Source organism: Parus major, chromosome 9 (assembly GCF_001522545.3).
Source record: "Parus major isolate Abel chromosome 9, Parus_major1.1, whole genome shotgun sequence".
Lineage (NCBI taxonomy): Eukaryota > Metazoa > Chordata > Aves > Passeriformes > Paridae > Parus > Parus major.
In genome coordinates this window covers 23,958,588-23,970,315 of record NC_031778.1, presented here as the reverse complement: position 1 = coordinate 23,970,315, position 11,728 = coordinate 23,958,588, and the positions used below count along the sequence as shown (strand labels likewise).

Here is an 11,728-nt window from a genome sequence, read left to right as displayed (position 1 = left end):
GAACCAGGCTCAGCAGAAGAACCAGGCTCAGCGGCGGTGCCGGCCGTGCCCCGAGCGGCCGCTGCCGTGGTGTTTCCCGGCCTTGTGGGAGCGCTCGAAGGAGCGCGAGCGCTCGCGCCGCTCCCGGTGGTGGCCGCGCTCGTGCCGGTGCTTCTTGGCCGCCTCCGAGTGCTCCCGGGATTTGCTCTGAGAACGGGAGCGGGACTTTTTCCGCTTGTGGCCGTGTCTGCTGGCGCCCTTGAGCTCCTCGCGGCCGTGCTTGGCCTTGGCGTGGGGCGAGCCGTGGTTGTGGTGCCGCCGGGGGCTCCCGCTGTGGCTGCGCGAGCGGCTGCGCGAGCGGGAGCTGTAGGTGCCAGACAGGCTCCGCCGGTTGTTGTAGCTGCGCGAGAGACAAGAGTTACAGAGGGAAAAGCAAACGGGAATCGGCGCTTACAGCTCCCCACGTCACTGCAAAGTCAGGCTTTGTCCCTCAGGGATAAGTGAGGGGGGACAGGGAATGGCTCGGAACCTGCCCCATGGAAGGCTGGGGTCACTGATGTGGGATTTAAAGCCCTTCCAACCCCAACCACTCTTGTGAGTCTTTTAGTTGAGCTCATTTGGAAATAAACAGCTCAAACTAAAAGGAGAATGCAGCATCTTTTGTCCACCTTGCCAAGGCTCCTCCATCAACACCAGATCACTGATTAGGGTGTTGCCTTTCACTGAGATCCAAGTTGGCAGTTTCCAGCTTAGATGTGAGCCTGAAGATTCTGAGGATACCCCAACCTAAAGGCAGCAGCTCTCACTGCATCCCCCCCTTCCCGTACCGTGAGAGGGCAGAGCCCACAAGAGCCAGGCACTGCACCAGGGAGCACTGACACAAGGAGGCTGCACACCTGGGACACTCCTCTCCCCTCCCCAGGGCACTGTGCTCCCAGAGACTGCTCTCACTGCTTATGGGACCCTTGTGAAGACAACCCCAGCCCAGCACAGACTCCCCAGCTACAGTGCAGTTAGGACAGGCTCATTTTACAGCCTCATCTCTTAAAAGCAGCTCCACTCCCAGCACCGAGAGCCTCCCCCGTTTTGCTGGCCGGCACTCAGAGCACTCCTGGCAGTGCCTTGCCCTGCTGCAGCCCCCTGGATTTACAGGGCAGAGTGTGGCAGACCCCCCAGCCCCAGCCCACTCACTGCCTGCGGGGGCTGTGCGAGCGGGAGCGGGACTTTGTCCGGGAGCGGGAGCGCGAGGCGCTTCTGCTGCTGCGGCTCCTCTTGCTCTCCTTGCGCAGCCTGTGGGGCACAAACCAAACTGCTCAGGCACTGCCACAGCGCCAGGAGCCCCCAGGAGCTCCCTGCACTGCAGCTGAAAGCATCTGGACTCGAGTGTTCTCCATCAGGAGTTGTACCTACCCATTGTAAGGGCTCTTTGAGGTTTGCTGCCTCTCTTCAGGCTCTTTCTTAATGGTTTTGGTATTCACAGACACTGGAGATTTCTCCTCAGCTTTTACTTCTCTTGGGGAAGCTAAGAATTAAATTTCAATTCAAAAATTAGTTCTTTATTCATCCTTTGACATAAAGACACTGTACATCCCTTCACCAGGATTTGCACCAAGTGTAGGTATGAATTCTACATCTATTATTTCATCCCATTTCTCCATTTATGTTCACTCCTGGAATGGGATATTCATGGGGAAACCCTCTGCCCATGAAGGAGGAACAGCACTGGGACCTTCAGAGCACAGAGCCAGGCTCACCTGGGACCAAAAGGCACAAAATAGAAGCTGTCTTTGTGCCCCCCACAATGCAGAACTTGTTACCTTGACATTTATTTACAATGCTACAGAAAGGATTAAGCCAGCCTGGCAAAATTACAGATTTCATATTTACATTAATGGCACAAATACAAATGAGTAACAAATAAAATTACCAAGTTAAGAAGTCAGTTTGCCTCTAGACAGCTGTTACAGCCCAGAGATGGATTCACCTTTCATGGAAGGGCTGTTAAACCCACCACAGCTCCTGCTTTCAAACTTCCAACCTCAGCTCCCTCCTCACAGAAATCACTCCCCTTGTTCTGTGAGAAACTCACACTGCCCAGCCCAAAGAGCTCTGAAAACTCAGGGCTCTTCAGGAGAAGCCCTGAGAGTTCAGGCAGACTGGCCAGTTTAAAATTCATGTTCCATTTAATTCCCTCTGCTGCCAAGGCAGTGCTGGGCCTCTCCCCCCTCCATTTCCTGCCCAGCAGCTGTCTGCCCTCACTGCACCAAATCAGCTGCCAAGGACATGAAAAACAACCAGGGGAAGGAATTTTCACAGATCCCTGCTGCTAAAGGGGCCACAGAGGCTACTGCAGCACCCCCAAATTCAATCCAAAAAGCCTCACTTCACACCACAGAACACACAGCAACTCCAGCTGCATTATCTCATTCTCTTAAGGGTGCATATTATTAATATATCGCTCTCTTATCTGGGGAAATATGGACTAAAGCATCTCCTTTCTTTCTAATCTGGTTTCAAGATTTTGAGACCAATATTAAAATCTATGTTTAAAAAAAAGATTTTTCTGTTCAGAAAACACTTACATGGTTTGGATGCAGGAGAAAAGCCACCCAGTGTTGAGAGTGCTGGAGTTCCATCTGGATTTAAACCTTTTGCCTTCAGTTTTGCCTCCTGCAGTGCCATTTTCCTCTTTTCTACTTCTTTATCCAGAAACTCGTAATTGGGCTGTGGAAGTAACAACCAGGTAAGAAGCTGAACTAACATAATTCATATTTCATCTCATGTCTGAAAAATCTGTCCAGATCTTGTAACTGTAACTTTTATTTGTTCTCTCCTTAGAGGAGCCCTTCCCATTAGCACACCTGTATCAGGCATTCCCAAGCTTTTCTGGGCAACCGTAGCTCAGCTCAAGCTGCACTGAGAGCATCGAGCAGCAAACCCCAACATGTCAAGCTCACCTTCTTTCTGGTATAAAGCTTCAGAGTTGTTAAGCAGATCTCCTGTATCTCCTCTTCCGTGGTGCCAAAGAGCAGGAACCAGTGGGGACGGGTAGGCAGTGGGATCTGAAAATCACACAAGGAGAAGCTTCATGGAGATTTCAGGTCAGGTTTTGTTGAAACATTTCCATCAATTTCCTTGAAAGCAGAGCAGCAGCACGGGAAGGCAGAGCTCAGGGCAGCCAGGGCTCACCTGCAGGGCTCTAGCAGCGAGGTAAATGCACGCACACGCGATGGTCTCCGGCTGGAAGCGAACGAACACGTTCGTCCGGAGGCTGTCGTTCATGTAATTCCTGAGAAAACAAAGCAGCCCAGATTGGAACTCCAGTTTGCTTTTCTTTTAGAGGATAACAATACTGGAGACTCAATTGACTTTATTATTTTTTCTGTTGTTACATTGAACATGTGATTTCCTCCAGGTGGTGCTGGATGTTTACATGTGTCACTCTGTGGCAGTTTGCACCACTGCTTTAAACCCCGAGGCAATAATGTGCAGCAGTAAATCCAGGCAGGGTGGAACAGACACTTCCTAGGTTCAGTAACCCTGGGAAGTGTTCACCAAGTTACAATTCAACCAGAACTTTGCATCTGTCCAGCTGATTGTCTTAATCACCAATGGGTTTGTATTTAAAAATCAATGTAGAACTCAAGAGCCATCAGGAGAGCAAGGTGTATTTTCAATCTACCATTATGCAGAGGCTACCTGCAGCCTGCAGAGCTCATAAAACTCTGACTGCATTTCAATTTGGTGTGCTTGGAGTCACTTTAACTCCATCCAGGGAGAGGCACCCCATGTGCTCACTGAGTGTTGGAACAGACCTGTGAGCTAGAACTGGCCCCCTGAGCTCCTGCTCAGGGCTGGCACTGCCAATGGCACATGCCCAGAGCTCCATGGATTTCTAAATCCCCAGCATGGGAGAGAACAGCAGTCAGTCAGTGAGGACTCTACACCCCCATGCCCAGCCTGGCTGCTAAGTGAACATGCTGCATGCACTGTCCTCTGTTTAATTCAACTTTAAATGGCAAATCAACTAAAGAAATGCTGGCAGAATGCTCCCCCACGTGTCCTTTAACAAACAGCAGGTAGGCAACAAAGACATTGAGAAACAGTTGTAACAGTTACTTCTAGAACCAAATATACAAATCCTGGCGCCAGGACAGAACTAGGAGGTGCTGCCCGATGGCTTTGGGTGACGGCAGTGAACTCGCTGAGGCTTGCACTGGCTTGGCTGGAGAGAAGGGCAGCCAAAGCAGCCATCCCCAGGTCATGGGCTGAGGTGCAGAGGGCAGAGCTCTATGACTTACCAGCAGGGACTACCCTTCAATCAAAGAGTAGAAAAAAGAACAAAGTTAAATTGAGTTCTCCATCGCCCCCCTGGAATCAAGCCATGAAAATAGTAAGCAGAAACAAGCACCAGGAGATTGTCCAAATGTGTTTGGGTGGTAACTTACATCTCATTGCTTTGCATAGGGATCAGCAGGCTTGTTATTTCTGCTACTATTTTCCTGGCTAGAAAAAGAATGGAAAATAGCAACTTACCAGGCTGTCTGTACCAGGGTTTGATTACGTTCACATTCTAGGACTTGTAAATACATAACAATGATCTGAGGAATAAGGAGGGGGGGAAAGAGAAAAAAGACTCAGTTTCAACACATAAAGCAGGAGTAAGGAAGCAAAGATATAAATATGTACAAATAAAATCCAACAATGTGCCCAAACAATGGGGGCTCCTCTCCAAGCACACACTCTGAGCCCTCATGTCACCCCATCACCTTCTGACAGTTCTTTAGTTCACTGCTTTTCAAACCAGCCACCTTCACCCTTTCCCAGGGAAGTGACTTTTATCACAGTCAAAACAGCTGTTTGCCCAACTACTCTGGCAAAAGCATTAATAACTACAGGGGAATAAAGAGAATAATTCAGCTCATTCTGACACCTGTGTTTCTTGTTCCACAGCTCCCAGTGATGCCACCAAGGTAGAGTAAGAATTACAATTACATTATTATTGAGAACTCACCTTATGAGGATGCTTGACATGAACACAAAATCCCAACTCCTTCAGTACCCTCCTTTCTGCTTTGATTACTTGATTTTTGGTGTTTATGTAGTTCTGATCAAGTATCAGGGGGCTTGGAGTCCTATAGTTTGCAAGAAATAAAATCAAAACTGTTTTGCATATCCAAAAACAACGGCAACTCTGTTTTCCCTTCCAACCAACTAATGGCAACAGAAACCGGTTTTCAACTCCTGCAAGCAAGTTTAAGCATTAATCTTGTGCTGTCCAAGTTTAGATAAACTAGTTTAGTTGCTGCTTTTGGCTAGCTACAGATTAGATGGCTGAGATACAAAAAAAAAAAATAACCTTCTGTTCCTGTGAATGCAAACTGCACTGCTCCAGCTGCTGGAAGGAGTTGGCTTGATGGGGGCACTCCCAAGAACTTTTCCTCTCCGTGGCAGAGGTGGCAGAAGGAGTCCTTTGCCAGGCAGGATTTCAAAGCAGAAATAAGCCAGAACAGGCTTCTCACTGGCATTAAAGTAGCAACTCGTGCTCTAGAAATTGCAGTTTCCTAAGCACTGAAGAGCAGCTGGTTCACCCTTCAGAGAAGCCAGCCCTGCCCTGTGATGTGTGAAAAGCTGAGTGAAGCACAGAATTAACCTGGGAAACAGGCACGGGTCTGCCTGGGACTCTGCTCCCCTCTCTGGTGGTACCAGGGATGACCCTGCTGCTGTTTGCATTTGCAAAACAACAGCTCATTTCAGAGAGATTGCAAACTCCAGCACTGTCAATCCTAATTCCTTCCAAATCCAACCCCTGAACTGTCCACAGCATGTTTAATCACAGTAACCTTCTGTACACCTGATGCACAAGTGTAACACTCCATTCTGTGCTTTATCCGTGCTCAGACTTGACCTTTCCACATTCCACATGGGATATTTTAATCCACTTCCTCCTGAAGACAGACCAGCTTTTTCCCTGTAATATGCCTCACACATTCCATGTGCTTTCCAAAGCAGAATAATGTTTTATGCAGCTGGTTATGCTCTCACAAACCACGGTCTGTGTACATGATACACCCCAAGCACTGGCGGCAAATTTATTTTACATTACCTTCAGTAGAAAAAAAAAGTAATGCAAAGTGGATTCAAAATACAGCTTTTGTTGTATCACACAAAATATTTCACTGCCAACTTGCAAATTCCATGAGTGGATCTCACTTCCCTGCTAGGTCACAGAACAGAAAAAACACTCAAAAAACCAAGGTTCCCACCCCAGGAAGAAAGAGTCAATTTAATGACAAGGCTGGAATAATCCAGTTTATTCCACAACCTCTGAAGTCACCTGGACAGGCACTGATGGCCATGGGCAAAGGACACAACAAACTTCTCTATTAAAAGCATCTTGTTGTATCACCATGCACTTGAAGCATGAGCTGTCCCTGCCCTTCCAAGGGGCTGAGATGCAGCTCCCAGCTCTGGAATGAGCAACTGCAGCTCCCTGGTGCCAGGATGGACCTGCAATTCCAGTATTGTCTCATTATATGAAATGCCAGGTTTTCCACCTTCCAGCAGAGTAACTTCTCTAGTTAAGTGTTACTCTCTCTCAGCAGGGTAAGTTTAAAAAGTTTTTCATTCCAGCTCCTCTAAAGAAGCCCAAAATCAGTAGATTTTTTTTTCTTTTGTTTATGGTTGGTCACTTTTCTCCACAGAAATTAACTGAAGAAAATATTTTCAGACCTCTCTAGGGTAACTACTTCAGTGAGGAGCTGATTTTGTCTGAACACTTCAGCACTACAGAGACAGGCTGATCACAGTGCTCTGGAGTGGGACAGTGGAACAAGGAAGTTTAGTTCTTCCCATCAGTGAAGCTGATTCACTTCCAATTCACTCCCATCAATTTTACTGGTGTTGATAACATTTCCTTCAGTATTGCTCCCCACAATTTCATCTCAAGATCACGAGCATGAACAGGATGTGCAGAGCAGCACCCAGAGCGAGTTCAGGTGTCCAGGCTGTTTGTCAGCAGAAAGCTGCATCACAGGTGGGACATCTCAGGTTTAACTCTTAGGAGAGCCATGACTTGCAGTCTATTAAAGAATCTCCAGTGGGAGCGCTCAGGATCATGCACCACCCCACCTTCCTCATGTCCCTGCATTCCCTGAGAACTCTGGAGGGAAGTTAAGGTGGCTCCAAGCGCAGCAGGACAGAGGGGAGCCTTTACTGCAGTTACAGGGCTGCTTTACCCTGCTGTCCCATATTCCTTTGGTCACAAGTCCTACAGCCCCAAGGAAGCCATGAAAACCATCAGTTTATCCAGCCAGGACCTCCAGACAAATACAGCCTTTTATCCACTCAAGGGAAAATAAAAATCTGCAGGAGACTTAAGTGTTTTACTGCACCTTATTACTGGCACAAGCCACGCTCTCCACTGCATTGATTCACCAATTTAATACTTTTACCATCAACTCTGCAATGTAGGTAAACAATTATTTACAAGTCAGAAACTTCAGATTCCCCTTTGAAAAACTTCTTTGTTTTCTACTAAGAAAAAAGAGGAACTTTGCCAGTGCATTTGCTGCACTTAAATTCTCAGTCCAAGAATTATCTTGGGGCCAAGAAACAAACCAGAGAAAAAGAACTTATAAGCTTACATATGAAATACAAGCTTCAAACCCTGTATAGCCAAGGAGTGTTGCAAGTTCCTACTTGGAATCTGTTCCTACAGACCAGCACTGGAGCTCCAGGCAAGACTTTATCTTTAGAACAGAGCACCCAGTGGCCCCTCTGGGAAGTCAATCCAACACCTAAGATGCAAAACTTGATTGGGATTTAGATTGTGTAACAACCCAGAAGATTAACACACACTGTAAGGTGTTTTTAACAGCAAATAAATTAAAAATACATTTTCTTAAAATCACTTTGACAAGTGAGACCTAAGTTCTCCACACAGCTTCAGCTTCATTTGGTGTAATATTAAACTTTGATGTCTTTGACATGACTAATACTTGGAGGAACAGTGCCCTGCATGGAGTTTTGTTCCTAATGAGCAAAGCACTTGTGACAAGTACAGCAGAGCACCAGCACCTCATTTCAAGGAGCAGAGATCTGTTATGCTGGTCAGTACAAGAACACCAGTTCTCTGTTTGTCTCCAGGATCACAAGCACAAGCAGCACAGGTTTGCAGGCAGTCTGAAGGCACTAAGAACGTGTGTCATTAATGCAGCCCCACTGCAGGGCCCCTGAGTGAGGAACAGCTGACTGAGCACCTCAAAGCACCATGTGAGATCACAGCACCACACGTGTCACATTTCCAGTCTCAGGACCTTCTGCAGCTTTCAGGCACAGTTAAAAGAAATAAAATCAACTTCAAACTACATTCTACAAGTTAAACAACAGTTGCACTTTGCTCAGAACAGAGAGGTTTTGGCACACAGTTATTTAAAAAGCAGTTTTTCCACAGTACGAGCTTTTCTCCATGCACACAAACATTTTTACATGCAGTTCTACATCACATATGCTCGTCAAAGATCCCAAAGAAAATATGCTTGTCCAAAACACTTGTTTAGCTTTTTCTTACTTCTCAGCATTAGAAATACCACCTTAGTTGACTACATATCTCATAAAAAGAAAATTCCAATGCAATTCCCAGTTCTGCAAACAGGTACATAGAAGGGACTGCTTACATCGTAATTGATAAAAATGTACAAATTCAAGACTTCCGTACCCTTGTTTTACTGTGAATTCAAACTGCAGTTATACAGAGCCAGAAAGTGGAACTAAGAACCCAAAACTGGTTAAGAAAGAAAGCAAAGCCTACCCAAACTACCCCAAATTCGTGTGCAGGTTAAGAGCTTCAGTTAACAGAAATGCTAGACTAAAAAAGAAAGTACAGCAGCCTGTTTCAGTTCTGGGTTGTGTGTGAGAGACTAACTACAGCCTAAGTGTTAGCTTCAGTAAAAAATAATAAAAAAAAAAGGTCAAGCTAGTATTCTAAAAACCTGGACAGCAAAGAAAAAAGCTTATAACAAGATACAGGAGTTCTTCCAAATGGTTCACCAGCGGCCAACCTGTTAGTCCCCCGATTCCAGTGACCTATGCTCAGAGCACTGGCTTCTCCTTGGGGATTTTCGATACTTCACTCACTGTTGCCATGACGACAGCTTCATCTTTATGTACCACTCCACATCACCCAGGCTTTGGTAAATGTAGCTGGTCGCTGTATAGTCGGTTGCAAGGGAAAAAAGAGTTGAAGTTAATAACGTGTACACGTGATGGAACTGTCAGCTTGTAAAAAGTACAGAAAAACGTTTACATCCTGCTTGCTAAAAAAAAAAAAAAAGGGGGGGGGTGTGCAAGTCTGAATATCAGACTGCAGCATTTTTAAGGTTAATTTCATGCAGATTCACTCAGAATCGCAGAGCAACAATACCCATTTCTCCCGAAAATAATGGGTAGCAGTGCACGATTTCTCTGGACATGATGCACTTTAGGCACCACGTAACATGCACAAGTTGGGATTTGGAACAGGCTAGCTGGAAAGATTTAAATTCACAGGTTAAGTTCAGTTTCTCTGATCCTTCACACAGCACAAAGAAACAACTAATTTGTATTCTCGTTGCAAAGAAAAGCAAGGCATATGATTAATTAACCTTCACTGCCTGGATGGAGGCCAGAACGTTACTAATCACTGAGCCTGCTCCAGTAGTTCCAATAACCAGACTCCCTTAATAACTGTGGAAGACAATCCCACTGAATTCACACCTGGCATAACTTCACACAGCTCTCTCAGGGCCGTCAGGGAGAACAGCTTTAAAGGCCAGACAGAACAAAGCTAAATTCCAAAGTGTAACACCAACTCTTCCTTCTTGGATCTAGAACTAACTAGCACAACACCATCAGGAGGCAGCCAAAGCCAAAGCTCTGGCTTCAACAGAAGCATAACCAGAATAAAGACACCAACAAACAGCTGGCTTCCCTAAGGGATTTCTACTTTGTTTCTCAGAGAAGTTTGCACAACACAGGTTTAAATTCCTGCCGTCACCTGGTGACACAGGGCAGGGAAATAAAGTGTGAACTTCACACGGTAGCTAAAACAAAATCCTTTTGTAACTACAGAGTACCTGAAGCTTTAAGCAATCAGGCACCAGAAGCAAAGCTGAAGCCTCCAATCCTAGATTTTGACACTGCTGCCCGAGAGAATTAAATAAATTTTGTGTTTAACAGTAACCTAGAGAACTCCTTTCAACCACACCTTCCTCCTTTCAATGCATCACCAATTTGCACTGCACATGAAAGACGCTGCTTTACGCACAAAGAGCAGCATTAGGTGCTCACAACTGGGACAGCTCTACCCCGCCTGCACACGGCCAGGTGAGCCCCCTCTCCACCTGGGCAGGAACACGGCACCAGAACAAGGCAGCTCTCGCTTTCTGCACCTAAAAACCTTCCTTCAGCCTCCCACACTCAGTTCATGCTTCTCACCACAGCAGGGCAAACCTGACCTTCCCTCAGGTACCTCCTAAAATGGCTTTTTCTAATAGGCAACACTGTCACCACTGAAAGTTCAGCTTCTTAAGGGATCCTTTCTTAGCACCACAAGGACACTTGGACAGCCACAGACCAAGGAGAGAAAATCATCAGCACTGCTGAGTATGGTTAAAAAAGTGGAGAATACACAGCAACTCACTAACTGGCTACTCACAACTAAGATTACCTTACAGTAACTACGAGACATCAAAAATTCAACGAACATACCTGAAACTACAACCGTGGTCCTAAAACTAAAACAAATACTTGCCAATCATAACTTGTAGCTAAATCAACAACGAAAACGGGTCTACCAAGTGAACAAAAGCAGAAGCAGCCGAGATTGCACTGTACTGCCTACACAGCAGCCAACGGGCACTCCCTTCTCAATTTTAGGTCGTTGAACTTAGCCTGGAAAAATACTGTGAATTGAGAACTGCAGCGTACATTAGTGGTAACAGGTGTTTATGCTCATAACGAAGCTGATCTTACCTTTTTGCTCTTAACTGCCGCAAGTGATGGAACACGTTGATCACGTCCCTTATCCGACGAGGCGCCTCTTCGATTTTGGAGGCGAGATTGATGCAGGCCATAGCAACAATCTGAAAAGAAGCCCCGTTTCCGTTAAGCAAACAATTTTCAGCCCAGATAGAATGAGAATTACGTAAGTAAGAAGCAAATCCGGCAGGCTCGAAGCGAACGGCCTGTGTGGCGCGTGGCCGCCCCAGCCGCCCTCTCCCGGTGCCCCCGGGCCGCGCTCACCTCGAAGCTGTGCTTGACGAAGGACTTGGAATAGAAGAACCGATGGAACAGCACCTGCCCCGTCGCCATGGCCACCTGTGAGGGCAGAGCAGGAGGAGGGAGAAGGAGCAGAGTCAGTGCCCTGGCCCAGCCGCCGCCATTTTGTGTGAGGCACCGCCGCCCCCCCCGCGCCGCCTCACGCCCTTCCCGCCGCCACAATGGCGGCGCCCGACATTCCCTTCCCTTCCTCCCTCACCCCCCTGCAAGCCCCGGCAAGGGCCCACCTGCGGCAGCCGCAGCAGGATGCCGGCCGCCTGGATGAGCTCGCAGCCCAGGATGCGCAGGTCGGTCTCGCACTGCAGGTCCAGCCCGTCCTGCATGGAAGGGGTGGGCGAGAGCCGCTCCTCGGGGATCAGCGAGTGGTCGATGGTCAGCGACACCTCGGAGTAGAGCCGGTCGCCGATGAGGATGCCCGGAGCGGCGGGGG

The 11,728-nt window shown here is 47.3% G+C and overlaps 1 protein-coding gene across 2 annotated transcripts; it reads right to left on the bottom strand.

Annotated features, from left to right (window-relative positions):
• Nucleotides 1-6: 6 nt before the first annotated feature.
• CCNL1 (cyclin L1) lies at nucleotides 7-11,722 on the bottom strand. Of its 2 annotated transcripts, XM_015638162.1 has the most exons (11): nucleotides 11,526-11,722; nucleotides 11,263-11,337; nucleotides 10,993-11,102; nucleotides 4,994-5,114; nucleotides 4,516-4,580; nucleotides 3,169-3,268; nucleotides 2,937-3,041; nucleotides 2,562-2,703; nucleotides 1,390-1,501; nucleotides 1,171-1,269; nucleotides 7-379 (listed from the first exon to the last, which is right to left on the bottom strand). In XM_015638162.1, exons 1-11 carry the CDS (start codon nucleotides 11,619-11,621, stop codon nucleotides 28-30), a joined length of 1,377 nt encoding a protein of 458 aa, XP_015493648.1. In that variant the 5' UTR covers nucleotides 11,622-11,722; the 3' UTR covers nucleotides 7-27. The 2 variants fall into 2 exon arrangements, with proteins under 2 accessions (XP_015493648.1, XP_015493647.1); XM_015638161.2 differs by lacking the exons at nucleotides 11,263-11,337; nucleotides 11,526-11,722 and adding an exon at nucleotides 9,118-9,190.
• Nucleotides 11,723-11,728: the final 6 nt, after the last annotated feature.

Bases quoted from the DNA above. Each gene is read 5' to 3' on its own strand.
- CCNL1 (XM_015638162.1), bottom strand. From the start codon at position 11,621: ATGCAGGACGGGCTGGACCTGCAGTGCGAGACCGACCTGCGCATCCTG. The intron at 4,581-4,993 runs GTGAGTTCTCAA...CTTATTCCTCAG, and splicing joins ATGTCAAGCATCCTCATAAG to ATCATTGTTATGTATTTACA. The intron at 1,270-1,389 runs GTAGGTACAACT...TGTGCCCCACAG, and splicing joins TCAAAGAGCCCTTACAATGG to GCTGCGCAAGGAGAGCAAGA.